General features: G+C 43.4%; 1 protein-coding gene across 7 annotated transcripts in view; it reads right to left on the bottom strand.

Annotated features, from left to right (window-relative positions):
- SLC25A21 (solute carrier family 25 member 21) overlaps window positions 1-15,736 on the bottom strand; it is a 349,268-nt gene that overhangs the window by 36,111 nt on the left and 297,421 nt on the right. For 6 of the 7 annotated variants that reach the window (XM_075613316.1, XM_075613317.1, XM_075613315.1 and 3 more), the window contains one exon: window positions 15,154-15,220. The exons of the other annotated variant lie outside the window; for it this stretch is intronic. In XM_075613316.1, coding sequence (XP_075469431.1) covers window positions 15,154-15,220 — 67 coding nt within the window. The remainder of the gene's footprint in view (window positions 1-15,153; window positions 15,221-15,736) is intronic. 7 annotated transcript variants of the gene reach the window in all.

Here is a 15,736-nt window from a genome sequence, read left to right as displayed (position 1 = left end):
CAATTTCTGTTTTACACTCCCAGTGTTTAGCCTGGTAGTCTAGGATCTGAAGCAGGGGATCTGAACGCAGTACAATGGTGCCACCAAACCTTTTGTGGGTACCCGCGACTGACTGGCCAACCAGTTGATAAAACGGCGTAGATCAGGGGTCTCCAACAAGTCGATCGTGAGCTACCGGTAGCTCGCCGGCTGCCAGTGAGTAGCTCGTCACAGTGACGGCGACAGCTGCTGCGTGTCTCTCTCTCGTGCTAGTCCGCGCCAGAAGTATGGCCCAACTTCCGTATCCACGAGGGGGACCGTTGAGGTACTGAAGGCCTCCCCCCGGGGGAAGTGTATTTTGTGTATGTGTGTTAATTGGTTGGTGCCCGCTACTCTCTCCTGAACTCTCATGTGTGCCCTTGGGCATAAAAAAGGTTGGAGAACGCTGATCTAAAGGGGTGATTTGCCTTCGGATCTGATGATTACCGAACTCAAGCATTGCCTATTTAAGGCTAAATGGTCGCTATGGATTGTGATCAGAGCAGGAAGTGAAGCAATCCCCCTCTAACTACTATACTGTAGCTGTTAAAATCCAAACTGTAAAAGCTCCTGAAGACTAGGTTTAACAACCTAACAGTAAATAAGTCTATAACACATTGAACAAATAGAGACTACCGCACGCGATAGTGTTCAAATAAATATATTCTGAACAATTAGGGGCCTCGTATGGTGGTCCAAAACATTGGTAATTGGAAAGCTCCCAATGTGATGTAATATTTACTCACAATATATTTTTCTTTAACTATGTACTATACTGTCGATGTAAATCAGCCATTTATGGTGTGAATGGCCACACAGCAAACAGCCTATTTAACTGGATAGATTGCAGAATACAGAGAGGGGAACAAGAGGAAGAAGGGAAAGATAATAAGAAACGAGAATTCTGAAAAGGAAAAAGAAAAACTGGAATCGACTTCCTGATTAGCTGGTATTGCTGCTTTAAGCGCTGTGTACATTAATGGCGCTATATAAATAAAGACATACAATACAATTAACAGTACATTCAATTCAGAAGTAAAAACAAAAAGTTTCAGTTACAAAAACATACTTAACTTCTATTTATCCTATCATTTCCAACAGTCTGGTTTGCATAAAAGGTGGGGGAAAAAAAAAACTTAATTGTGAATTTATATCGCTCACATATTTAGGGGCTTTGTATCAAAGCATTTGTGGAGCAGATACAGGGTGCGGTGATGCAACACACCTTGTTTGGAGCACAGTGCACAGTGGCGTCAATGTAAAAAACAGTATTCGTACATCTGGCGCAGTTGATTAGAAGCTAGAATTCCCTTTAAAGAGGCAATCCAAACTAGCGATTTTTTTTTAAAATTTAGGATTGAAGCAGGGGGTCTCTGGAGCTGAACCCCATTAATTTCAGCACCGGTGACCCCCTGCGTCCGGAAACACAAGGATGCTGGCAACCGGTCCGCAAGCAGGGTTCATGTAATGGCGGCGTTTCAAAGCTCCAGTACCGTGTGGGCCAATAGTAAGCTGTGCCAGCATCAGGTTCGACTTCCTATTGGCCCGCGTTACGTGGGAGCTTTAACCTTTGCAGAGATACCGGCACCCCCTCTGGAGGTCTGTATCTCGGGAAGCAAGGGGCCCCCGAAGCTGAAATGAATGGGGCTCAGTTCCGGAGACCCCCCTGCTTCAAACCTATGTTAAAAACAACATTTTTTTTTTAAACACGTAAAAAAGATTTCCCAGAATTGGAGGAGTTGATCTATTACGCAAAGAGTTAACTCGGATTTGGAAAATGATCATTTCTGAGAAGTGGAGAGAGATGCGATATAAGATAATGCAGAGGGCCTATTATGGTTTCGATATCAATTATATGGGAATAGAGAAATCTAAAAATAAGTGTCCCAAGTGTTCCCTGGAAAGAGCCGACTGAAAACACTGTTTGTGGGATTGTCTGGTTATTTCTGATTTTTGGGATAAAGTTCTGCAGTATATAGAAGAAGTTATTGGGGTTACTACAATAAAAGAACCTTAGCCTGGCTGTTTGGAAATACGGAAAGTTGGAAAGAGGTCAATGTACGGAACAATGTCCCAAGGTTAGCAGAGATTGTCTCGCTTGCAGCCAGGAAACAGAGATGGTGAAATGGCTAAAACCTGAACCCCCCACTTTAGATATTTGAAACGATTATCTGAATAAATTGATGATGGACAAATTAGAAGCTGAGACGAATAAGAATTAAGGACCGAATTTTTTTTTTTTAAATGGGAAAAGTTTATTGATACTATATTGCAACAAGAGAGGGATTCAATCACACAGACATTTGCGCGTACCTCCTGGGGTCTCCTCAGACTGACTGCGATGGGTAGATAATGTCACCCCTGAAGAAATATAACAGTGAGGGCTGATGGGGGAGGTAGTAAATGGCGAATCTGATGCCAGATTCTGTTAGGAGACCGTGGGGTGAGGGCTCTGATGTTAATCTTTGAAAATGCCATTATCTGTTTTTTCTTTTTATTATTATTCGTGTTAATGTGTTGAATTTTGAAATCATAAGTATGATGAGCAATACTAGAAACAATTTGGTGTAAAAGTATATTTTTCTGTGTTTCTTATTGTTTTTTCTCTGTATTGCATTGGTGTAATGTTGTTGTTTAATGTTTATGAATCCAATATAAAAACGCGTGAATTTCTCCTTTAACCCTGGTACATTTTTTGGACACAGATTGAAGGGGAGTAAAAAAAGACGCCCTGAAGCACTCACTAATCACTATGATACAGCTCATTACACGCTGCCATGTAACTCCTTCCTAACTCCTCCTTTAACACGGCCCAAGTTGCTGATGTATTTGGGGCAAAAATGCTTGATACATTGACACATAGATAAGCAACATGAAAATAATTGCATTTGCATCAATTTTGCTCCAAAATGTCCTTGACACATAGCGTCCATAATACCTTGTATCACATTGCTGCCACCTCTTCATTCCTATTACACATACAGGCAGTCCTCGGTTATCCGACACAATGCGTTACTCAAAATGGCGTTGGATAGCGAAACGTTGTAAAGCGAAACACGTTTTCCCATAGGAACACTGTTTAAATGAAAGGTTCCGTTCCTGAAGGCATTTTTAATGCTAAAATACACAAAATATTTTACGCAGACAATAAGATATGCAGCACACACATAAATTATATAGTGCATATACTGTATTATATATATATAATATTACATAATATATAATATAAAAATATAATATATATTATACACACAAACAACTTTGCAAAGCGTCGTAAAAGCGTTGGATAAGCCGTTTTGGCGTTGTAAAAATGAACATAGGTATGCATTGCATAGCGTTGGATAAGCCATTCGTTGTAAAACGAAGCGTTGTAAAACGAGGACTGCATGTACTATATTTACTACGCCACTGTTTTTTTTATTTAGTAACCAAAGTAGAAACTTGACCAGAGGAGACGTGAGATTGCAGCAGGGAACAGAGGAAAGAATGTACGAATAAAAATTCTTAGTGTCATAGAAACAGTTAAATGTCGTTCTAAGTTCTATTAGCTGTATTGCTCTTCACTGTGAGCTGTGATACCTTTTGGGGATCAACATAAAAGGTCCTCATTGATAAGAGTACCATGTACACAGCTTGTGAGACCTCACAGTTCTCTTCAGGGATACACTTGGAAAGAAAAAAAAGACCTATGACATTTTTAAAGCTCTGTACAATATAATGTTATCCTAAAAGAACTCTCAGAAACATCTAGATCAGCAGTGCGCAAACTGGGGGGCAAGAGACTTTTTTGGGGGGGGTTGCAGAGGTCCCGTGCTCTTCCCCAAGGCATTTAAATTAGATGCCGGTGGACCGCGCGAGTCCTCTGTGACCTCTACTTACCGGGATTCAGCCGGCTTCCGGACGCGTGACTATGGCAACGTGGCGTCATTGGGTCATGTGACATCACGTATGCCCTGTAATGTGATGTCAAATGACAATGCGGGTCACGTGACGTCTCACGACCTCACGGTATCATTTGACGCCGCGCAAGTTAAAGAGGGGGGCGGCCAACGGAGGAGGTAAGGCAGGGGGTGGCGCAAAAAAAAAGTTTGCGCGCCCCTGATCTAGATCAGGGGTGTCTAACACCTGTCCTTAAGGGTCACCAACAGGTCAGGTTTTAAGGCTATCCCTGCTTCAGCACAGACAGCACAGTCGAAGACTGCACCACCTGTGCTGAAGCAGGGATACACTTGACCCGTATACCAGCCTGACCTGTTGTTGGCCCTTGAGGACTGGAGTTGGCCACCCCTGAACTAGAGTGTGTGTCAAAGCCCTTTTTTTTTAAATATAAATGACAATTACACACAAAATAAAATATAAAACTCTACTCTACAGTTCAGGAGTGAGCACAGCAAAAACGTTCCTTCATATAAATGTTGCTCTGAAAGTGAATGCACCTTTACAGCTTCCTCTGCTTTTCTGTAATTCCTGGTGATGAGTGATTTGTGGTCACATGGTTATGCTAGTGCTGAGATATTCATACAAGAAGAAATTCTATAGATGTCAGTATGTAAACATAATGCACTTAAAACTCCTATGTCTGAGGGTTCTTCTCTGTGGGAAACATTGCAGAGGTCAGGTTGCCATCTGCCACAAATGGGGTGGTCCTCCAATGTATAGGTTGCCTAATTGCAATCAGAGCCACAACCACTATACAGGTCATTAAAATGTTTCTGAAATTGGTTTGCATGATCCATTGATTGATTTGCACCAAGTCCAATATTTTACCTGGGAGTTGTAAGTAATCCAGGTGGTAACTGAACCCCCTCAGATTTCAAGACCAACACCCAAACCACTACACTCCCTTCCCATATGGTATAGCTCCTTCCAGATGTAAAGGTGTATCCGCTGCCAATCACAATTGACAGATGAAAATGCCTAATACTTTTGTTATGTGACATACAATTTGTAGAATGTTTTCCTTGACAAGCTTTCAGGAGCTCACATACTTCTTCCATCACATCAAAAGAGTCCTCATTCCTTTTGATCTCATAAAAAGAGATGATTAGCTTCTGTAAGACTGTAATAAAACCTTCAGTAAATCTAATGAAAGGTATGAGGACTTGTTCAATATATGTTTGACTGTACTAACACCAGCAACTACTTTATTTTGTCGTTACTCTTGGCTACATCCTATATGTAGAGGTAATGTGCAGAGTTCATTTATTTTTACTGCCTAAGAAGCTTAAAAGAAGCAAACTCTACATCAGGGGGGCGCAAACTTTTTTCCCTGCACCCCCCTGCTGGCGGTCCCCTCACTCCCACGCCCCCTCCAACAATCACTTATCCGCGCTCCGGCGTCATGACGTCACATTGCCATAGCAACGTGACGTCACATGACCTCGCGTCATTTTGACGCCGTGTTGCCATGGCGACGCAGGGAGGAAGCCGCTGGAGCCACTGTAAGTTAGGTTTACAGAGGCCCTGCAGCTCCCCCGGCACTTAATTTAAGTGCCTTCAAGAAGCGCGCGGGGCCTCTGTAAACCCCGCGCCCCCCGTCGGCAGTCTCGCGCCCCCCCTGGGGGTCACGCCCCCCAGTTTGCGCACCGCTGCTCTACATCACAATTTTATCAAAAAGACTATAACCCAGGATTGTGTGCAGTTTGGTATAAAACTATTTTGCCTGTAGATAAGGACAAAAAAAAAAGGAAACACGTCAAACAGATTTTGTATTATTTTGGTGCATAAACGCCACTTCAAACCATAAATGGGGATCCTGAGTTCCACATTTTTTCCGAAGCCCATTAAGGGATCATCAAAAAAAGACAATTTAAATGTCAGTAATGTGGCTTGTTATTATTGTATCTGTAACCCCCTGTGTCTGCAATCAGCACAAGACATGGCCCCTTTAAGAATGACATTGCACTGGACCATGTGACTGTGCTTAGCCAGTGGAATGACAGTTGGTGAGAGTTGGAAAGGGAGCTGAGGGAGTGAGGGTGTGCAGGCCCATCCTGCACAGAGTCCACGCAGGACACCTAAGAGAGAGGGACCTGCAGAGAAAGAGAGAGTTGCCCCACTGGACCAGTGCTTGCAGCAGGGCCCAGCAGAGACAAGGACCTGACAGTGTAGAGGGAAAGAGGCAGACAGAGGAGACTTCAGAGAGAGATTAGGGAGCCCAGCTGTGCAGGAATTACACCAGGATGTAGTGGGTGAGCTAACCCACAAAGGATATAAACTGCAGTTATATTGCCATCACAGTTTGATCTTTATGAAGCACCAGGCCTGCAATACACACACAGTTTATGAGCTCCAGCGATTGTGCTAGCACACCAGGATCTACAGGCCAGTACCCCATGATTGGGAGGCCGGACAGAGATAAAAGTTATTATTTGTTTTTGCAACATTCACACTGTTGGTATAGTTTGTTTAAGTATACATGTGTATGGAGTGATTCTGAGATTAAAAGTCACCGTACTGATTCATATGAGATATGTAACACCACAAATTATAACTATATAAGTATATTAAGCTTGTTATAATTCTTTACCACCTTGTTGTGTCTAGTCACTACAGTCTCGCACAACATGAAAAGACATTATGAAACTAGAGAGAGTGCAGAGAAGAGCCACCAAATTAATAAAGGGGATGGACAATCTAACTTATGAGGAGAGGCTAGCTAAATTAGATTTATTTACATTAGAAAGGAGGCGTCTAAGAGGGGATATGATAACTATATACAAATATATTCGGGGACAATACAAGGAGCTTTCAAAAGAACTATTCATCCCAAGGCAGTACAAAGGACTCGGGCCATCCCTTAAGGTTGGAGGAAAGGAAATTTCACCAGCAACAAAGGAAAGGGTTCTTTACAGTAAGGGCAGTTAAAATGTGGAATTCATTACCCAATGGAGACTGTGATGGCAGATACAATAGATTTGTTCAAAAAAAGGTTGGACATCTTTTTAGATGGGAAAGGTATACAGGGATATACCAAATAAGTATACATGGGAAGGATGTTGATCCAGGGATTAATCCGATTGCCAATTCTTGGAGTCAGGAAAGAATTAATTTTTCCCCTTAATGGGGGTTTTTGTTTGCCTTCCTCTGGATCAATATGTAAGTATAGATATAGGATAAATTATCTGTTGTCTACATTTAGCATAGGTTGAACTTGATGGACCCACGTCTTTTTTCAACCTCATCTACTATGTAACTATGTACCACACACTATAAGCATTAAACAGTAACCCATAGGACTCAGGCTCCCACCTCAGTGATAGGCCATATAATCTAAGGTAAAATAAAGAGGGGGTTATATATTTATTAAAGTTTATTTTTAAGTGCAAAAGCTGGCATGCTGATATTTATACACATATACATGTGTATATATGTACTTTATACACAATATTTGTGTACAAAAGTATGCATATCATCATCTTCAGCCCTTGTCAACCCACTGCTGGATGAAGTCTCCCCAATGATCTTTCAGGTTCTGCGGTTGCAAGCCTGTTCTCCACGTTGCTCCAACAAATTTCATCCTCTCATCTGACATTTGGTCATCTTCTTGATCTTTTAATCTCTTTTACAATCCAGTCGCGTACCATCTTTGTCCAATTATGGTAATTTCTTCTTTCGATGTGTCCGCCCACTGCCATTTTAATTTCTTCACCTTTGTCATGATGGCACAGACTTTTGTTTGGTTTTCAACCCATTCATTCTTTTTCCTGTCTCTTCGGGTAATACCCAGCATATATCTCTCCATACTTCTTTGTGTTGTCTGAAGGTTCTGAATTATCTTCACATTTAGGGTCCAAGTTTCACATCCATACGTGAGCACGGGCAGAATACCCTGGTCGAAAACTTTCTTCTTGAGGTCCCATGGAAGGTTCCCTTGAAATATTGTCTTGTTTCTTCCAAATGCGGTACATCCAATCTTTCTTCTCCTACTGATTTCATTCAAAAGGTTCCCATCCATTTTTATTTGCAGGTCAAGGTAGACATAGTTTTCAACTTCTTCTATTCCATTTATTTGAATCTTCACAGACATTACACATTTGTTGAACAACACTTTGCTCTTGTGGAGATTCATAAGGAAGCCCACATTCTTACTTGCTTCGGCGAGTTCTCCAACTTGTTGCTGTACTGTAGGTCATTTGAATTTGTGGCACAAATAACGCTGTAATCTGCAAATCAGTGACTCAAATACAGCTAAACCCCGTTATAACGCGCCTCGTTATACCGCGATTCGGTTATAATGCGGTTTTCCCGTGGCTCCCGTTTTTAAAAAAAAAAAAAATTTTTTTTTACATTTTTTTTTGCACACTGCACACACTGCACACACTGCACACACTGCACACACTGCACACACTGCACACACTGCACACACTGCACACACTGCACACACACTGCTCATTGCTCACACTGCCACACTGCACACACACTGCACACTGCACACACACTGCTCATTGCTCACACTGACACACTGCACACACACTGCTCATTGCTCACACTGCACACACTGACACACTGCACACACACTGCACACACACTGCACACTGCACACACACACTGCACACACACTGCACATTGCTCACACTGACACACTGCACACACTGCACTGCACACTGCACACTGCACACACACTGCTCATTGCTCACACTGCACACACTGACACACTGCACGCACACTGCACACACTGACACACTGCACACACACTGCACACTGCACACACACTGCTCATTGCTCACACTGCACACACACTGCACACACACTGCACACACTGACACACTGCACACACACTGCACACACACTGACACACTGCACACACACTGCTCATTGCTCACACTGCACACACTGACACACTGCACACACACTGCACACACACTGCTCATTGGACACACTGCACACACACTGCACACTGCACACACACTGCTCATTGGACACACTGCACACACACTGCACACTGCACACACACTGCACACACACTGCTCATTGCTGACACTGCACACACTGACACACTGCACACACACTGCACACTGCACACACACTGCTCATTGCTCACACTGCACACACTGACACACTGCACACACACTGCTCATTGCTCACACTGCACACACTGCACACACTGACACACTGCACACACACTGCACACTGCACACAATTATTATATAGAAATAAACAGACAACTGCACTTTAACAGATGTATTTTGCCTGTCTTGTGACTTTTGTTTCACAAAGTTAAGGGGGTGGGAAGTCATTGTGCTGTGGGGGTTGGGGGGGTGGCGGGGCCCTGCGCTGCGCTGCGGCTACGGCGGGCCCTGTACTGCGGCAGGGGGGGGGGGTTAGCGGTCTGTGTGTGTGAGTGCGAGTGCCTGTCTGTGTGTGTGTGTGTGTGAGTGCGTGAGTGCCTGCATGTGTGTGCGCGCGTGTGTGTGTATGAGTGCGTGAGTGCCTGTGTGTGTGTGTGTGTGTGTATGTGTGTATGTATGAGTGCTCCAGCCCGAGTCCGTGGAGGGAGGGGGGGGGGAGAGTAGCGGGTCCCTCCTGCAGCCAGTGGAGGGAGGGACCCATAGAAATGAACAGCACTTGTGTTACCAAAAGATGAAGATGATCATCTTGGCAATGAGGCTAGGCAGATTTCTGTACCAAAGATAGATTACATGTCAGCAAGATTGTCATTTGTTGTTAAATACCCCACACGTTGCACATAGTGTTAGCATATTAAAGCGAGGCCTTTTTACCATGCTTAAGTTCTACATACCTGGTCCCTCCTGCAGTCCGGGGAGGGGGGGGAGAGTAGCAGCTCCCTCCTGCAGTCCGTGTAGGGAGGGGGGGGGGGGAGAGTAGCAGCTCCCTCCTGCAGTCCGTGGAGGGAGGGGGGGGAGAGTAGCGGGTCCCTCCGCTCAAGCCACGCCCCCCCTCCCTGTCAAACCTCCCACCTCCCGCTCCGGCTCTTACACTTACTTACACACACACTCAGACACTTACACACACTCACAGACACTTACACACACGCGAGGGCCCTGTGCTGCGGCGGGGGGGGGGTTAGCGGTCTTCCGGAGACTGCTTACCTGTCTCCAAAAGCAGCACACTTATGCAGGCACCCCTAACGTTCGCCGTGCGCATGTTGTCTGCCAGTTCCCGCGGTGACAGGGGGAAGCGGGGACAGGAGGGACATCCCCGCTCCCATCTCCTGCCCCGCGGCCTGTCCCGCGGTGACAGGGGGAAGCGGGGACAGGAGGGACATCCCCGCTCCCATCTCCTGCCCCGCGGCCTGTCCCGCGGTGACAGGGGGAAGCGGGGAGCGGAGGGACATGCCCGCTCCCATCTCCTGTCCCGCGGGATGAATATGCGCTAAAGCGCGGCGGCCATTTTTTTTTCTCGCGACCCCGTTAGTAACGCGGTTTAGCTGTATTAACTGTTCATGGATTTCATTTTCTTCGCAATCTACTGCCTTGAACAATTCTTCAAGTGTTGCAGTGAAAAGCTTTTGTGACATGGTGTCTCCCTGTCACACTACCTTGCTGATCCTCATTTTGCTTGTATCTTGTAATGTAATGGTTGATGTGGCATTCTCGTAAACGTTCTTTATAATAATAACGTACGCTTCTTCAATATTTTGTCTTCTTAAGGCATCTAAGATCGCTGAAGTGTAGACAGAATCAAATGCTTTTTCGTAATCCACGAATCCTAAATGGAGTGGTAGATCATATTAATTACTTCGGGAAATAACTCCTTGTACAACTTGGATGTGGTCCACGGTGTTGCATCCACTGCAAAATCCTGCCTGTTCTATAGGCTGGGCCAAATCCAGGATCTGTTGTAGCTGATTAGTTACACAGGCGGCACACTTTATTTGAGTACGGCTCATTCCGCAAGCCAGGATATGTCCCGGCTTGCGAGCTGCACTCCCTCAGCGTCATCGGGTGCCTGTGCCGCCTGTACGCGTGCCCAGGGCTCCCCGAGGGAGCCCTGGTGTCACGCGGATGTGAGGACGGCGGCGGGACGTTCCGGGGGACCCGGCGGACCCGGTGAGGAGAGGGGGAAGCCCCGATCGGAGGGCCTCTCCTCCGAGGCTTCGGCGCGTGCCCAGCACCCTCCGGCGCGCGCCAGGTTACTGCTGCGGCCGAGAACGGGCAAATGCTCGAATAAACTCGGCCGCAGCAGTAGTATCTACGTAACAATCTTGTAAGTGATTGGAAGTAGACTGATTGGTCTGTAGTTCTTGAGGTCTTTTTTGTCTCCTTTCTTATGGACGAAGATAACTATTGCATTACTCCACTGCTGTGAAATGTTCCTATTCTTCAAGCAGCATGTAGAGAGTTGTGCAAGTATTTTTTCTACTTCTTCCCCAGCTTCTTTCAAGATTTCAGTTGTCATTCTATCTACCCCTGGAGCCTTCCCATTCTTCGTGGATTTTATTGCTTTTGACATTTCTTCTGGAGCTAACATATGGTAAATAATTAGTGTCTTCTTCTCGCTTGTCGTACTGTATGCTGGATTATGCCTTGTTATCTGTGTTTGCGTACAATTTCATGTAGAAGTCAACTCTCTTTATGATAAGTCCATGAGCAATTATTTTCTTCTTTCCAACCATAAGTTGTTGCTTTGTCTTTTTAAGCCTTTGATATCTTCAATAGTCTTTACCACATCACAGTTACATTTCCTTACACCTTCAGTTCTACGTTTGCAGATTGGCTTGCACAGCTCTGCATATTTAATTCTTATTCTTGCGCCTTGGAACTGCTTCATCTCGTGTCATCTCCTTATTATTTTGTCTCAAATATTTTATTCTGTTTTTTCTTAGCAATTCTTCTACTTTTTCTACGCTTTCATCTACAATCTTCATACTGTTGGTTAAACTGGCCACATGCATTTTCAGCAAGCTGTAGCGATGTTTCAGTTATTGTTACAAGTCTGTTGATTGTTTTTTTACTTCTTTTTAATCAGATTTGTCTTCTTTCTAACTTTGCATTCAAATGTGATCTGCAGTGAACCAATCAGTGATCACTCCTCGTGTCCAAATGATTAAGAACTGCACAGTTTTCAATTACGTGATTCTTGTTAGTTAGGATATAGTACATGCCATGTTCTACTCCATTGGGTCCATTCCATGTCCATTTTCTATTTGGATTCTTCTTGAAGAATTCATTCATGATGTAGACCGTTTCACATTCTGCAAGTTCTACCAATCTGTCCCTACGTTCATTCCTGTTAACATAATCATACTTACTTCTGATGGGAGCCAATCTTTCCATTACAATCTCCCATAACTATCTTGAGGTGACAATTTCATTTGTTGTTAAATTGGTTTATTTCATGGTAGAAGTCTTCCTCTTCATTGTCTGCGTGATTTGATGTTAGGGCAGACACTTGGATAATTTGAAGCCTGTATCTCATTGTCAACTGAATGACGATTATGGCTGCTCTTTCTGATGAGCTTTCATATTCCACTTTGTTATTTCTCCACCTCTTGTTAATGATGAAGCCTTCTCCACTGAGTCTTCCATTATCTGTACCTCTGTAATAGAATAGGTGTCAGCTTTTGAGCTTCATCTTTTGTTCTAACTTCACTAAAGCCAACAATATCCCATTTAATATTTTCACGTTCGTCTTCCAGTGCTGCTCCACTTGAGTAGCCAGGTTTAGGTTTGAATTACAGCTTTTGTTTAACCTCTGGGTATTCTTAGCACCCTCTACCTTCATGCCTTCTTACTCAACGTTGTCAAGTCCAGGGACATTTCAGCCTCCGGAGAATGAGATCCATTGTTTTTCTGTGTTTTCCATATTTGGGGTTGAGGCATTACTTGCCATGCCGACCTTATTTGCATGTTGGCAAGTACCTTTCTGACTTTAGACAATTATTCTATTTAAGCTTTCATAGTATGGTTAAATCCACCTGCACAAGTGCCCCTACACATCTTCCTGAGCACCGTTGCTACCTTCCCACACTTTGAGGCAGTGAGATGAAGATTTGAGAGAAGGAAATACATATACATATATACATTGCCACTTTTCATTACAGCTGAAAAACAAAGCTTGCACTTCCCTGTTAAATGGGAAATGATTTAAATGTATTTTTAACCATCATAGTGACAGTTAGTTTATTAAATCAGTTTTCCCCCTTATCCGCCATGTTCTTAGTATTTCCGTATAATTTGTGATGCTCTTACACAGATCACGCACAATCGCATCAGATAGGCTGTTTGTACTCTTTGCTGTCACTGACCTAACAACATGACATAGAAAAAGAAGAAAAGCAGGAAGGGAAAATGGAAAGCAATGTTATTGTGGGCTGAATAGCACAGATACTATCTCAGAATGAGCAATATCCAACTGCAAATATTTCCTGAGTTACCACCCCATTTTAAAAATGTATCAGGAGTGGAAGTTTCAAAATGTTCGTTAACACTTTTTTGCCAAAATAACTTTATTTCTGCATCTATAACGTGATGGGCGGCTTCCTTCTTTCTAGCTGTATTAGATAAGCTAAGAGCCATATATCCGACTACTGCATTGTAACTGTAAGCTCAATCGCATAGAATACAACTTGAAAATATTATCAACAAAATCAAGCCTTAAAATGGGTTACACATACTTAATGGTGAACTAATGGCAGTGGCTTATTCTGATTAAGCATTTTATATAAAGCCTGCATTCAGGACAGAAAAAAAATCAAGTTCAGAGACTAATCTGGTTACATTTGAAAATAGAAGTTACAAGATGTCAATAAAAAAAACCCGTTAAGATTTGACTATATCTGGCTAACATAAATTTTATGGTATTTGCACCAAAAGTCAGCAGAGAAAATTATTTATGGAGTTACAGTACATCACACTACTGAAAGTAGCTTAATTTGGAAGTCATTTTGTTCCTACAAGTATGCATGCTATGTAAAGCAGGGGAGCGCAAACTTTTTCATTTGACGTCACATTACCAGGGCAACCATGACGTCACATGACCCTCACAGCGTCATTTGACGCCGCGTTGCCATGGTCACGCGTCCTGAATCCCAGTGAGTAGAGGTTGCAGAGGCCTTGCGGGGTTCCCCCCGCATTTAATTTAAATGCCTTGGGGAAGAGCGCGGGATCTCTGCAACTGCCCGTGCCCCCCCCCCCCCCCAAGAAAATCTTGCTTTCCCCTTGGGGGGCGGGCCCCCCAGTTTGCGCACCGCTGATGTAAAGTACCAATTACTCCAGGTTTTGCTGCTGCCCTGTTACACCTCTCACCTCAGGAAAGATGGGGTATGCATGTATAATTGTATTTATATAGCGATAACAATGCACGCAGCGCTTCACACAATGAAAATACAAGGTAAATAAACGACGAAGAATGGGGATAAGTGCAACAGGTACATGACAAAATAAGGCAAAGGGGAAATGTTAATTAACCCCAAGGCAAGGGGTCAAAGTAATATTTCCATCATAGCCAGAGAGAGAGCAAGATTGCAGACAATTTAACATTGTACTGAGCACAGAGTTGCCAAAAGTTCTGATTTGCTTGCCATGGTCATTTCAACGTTATGTAAATAGCGCAGGTAAAGCAAAGCTTTGCATGGCAGGGAAATAATGAATTTGTTTTACAGAACAGGAGAGGATTTTCTAGTTTCCTTCTTTTTTTTTTTAACAAACATCTGATGCCGATGTGTCGGTCAGAGGTCAAGTCGCCTGCTAGCGGACAAACTCTAAAGGGCCAGAAGGTGTAACCTTCTCTGAAGTTCAGCAATGCATTGTGTTGGCGGCAAAGTGGCGATATATGTAAAAGTAAAAAACACAGTCAAATACAGTAATCTTGTTGGGCCATATAAGCCATGTGGGTTATATTTTCATATCCCAATAGAAAGGATGTAGCCTTTGGGCAAGACTATAAACCAGAGGATAAGGATGGTGGCAGTGAAGGTAACGGTCCTAGAGAATAGATTTAGAACCCACAAAGAGAGCAGGAATAGGTACGTAAAATAACCATTGTAGGGCCACTCGGAAATAACCCACACAACGTGGTAGGGACGAAATCCTGGAAACGGCTCAGCTTTAAAATAAGGAAGTATACAACAAATGGCAACATTCGTTATCAAAACCTGGAGCAGCAGCAGTATTAGGGGTGTAGGACCAACGCATTGTAAACAGATTTGCATGCGGCTGCCCTTGGTTGTACCTTCACGGCTCGTTTCGGGGTCTCCGCCAGGATGGGAGGAAGTATTCCTTTGTAGAAGCCCATCAGCCTGCAAACAGACAAACCAAGAAGAGAAGGCAATCAAGGTGATTAAATGAGACAACTACAAAGGTGATGTTAACCAATTGTGCATACTGTATGTATATCTTTATTTATATAGCACCATCCATGTACATAGCACGTAACAGCAGTAACACAGGTGACATAATATTATAACACATTATAGGAATAAGAGCTTGAACGTAAAAGTAACATTAGGAAAAGGAATTCCTGATAGCTTACAATCTAAGTGGCCAGTAGGGAAAACTTAGAGACAAATCCCTACTTAAAGGAATACCAAAAAGCCAACTTATTAGGTTAAGAAGAATCTGTACAAATGATGAAGACTTTGTAAAACAATCTAAAGAGTTGATGGAACGTTTTGAATCCAGAGGTTATCTGAGAGATGATCTCAATAAGACTTTCAGAGAAGTGAGATATTTGGATAGATCTGCTTTGCTCAACAAAGTACAAAACAACAAAGACAAAAAATCAATACACTCTCCATATTTTGTTACTCAACATA

The sequence above is a fragment of the Ascaphus truei genome, chromosome 9 (genome assembly GCF_040206685.1).
Source record: "Ascaphus truei isolate aAscTru1 chromosome 9, aAscTru1.hap1, whole genome shotgun sequence".
Lineage (NCBI taxonomy): Eukaryota > Metazoa > Chordata > Amphibia > Anura > Ascaphidae > Ascaphus > Ascaphus truei.
This window is presented reverse-complemented; position numbering and strand designations above follow the sequence as displayed.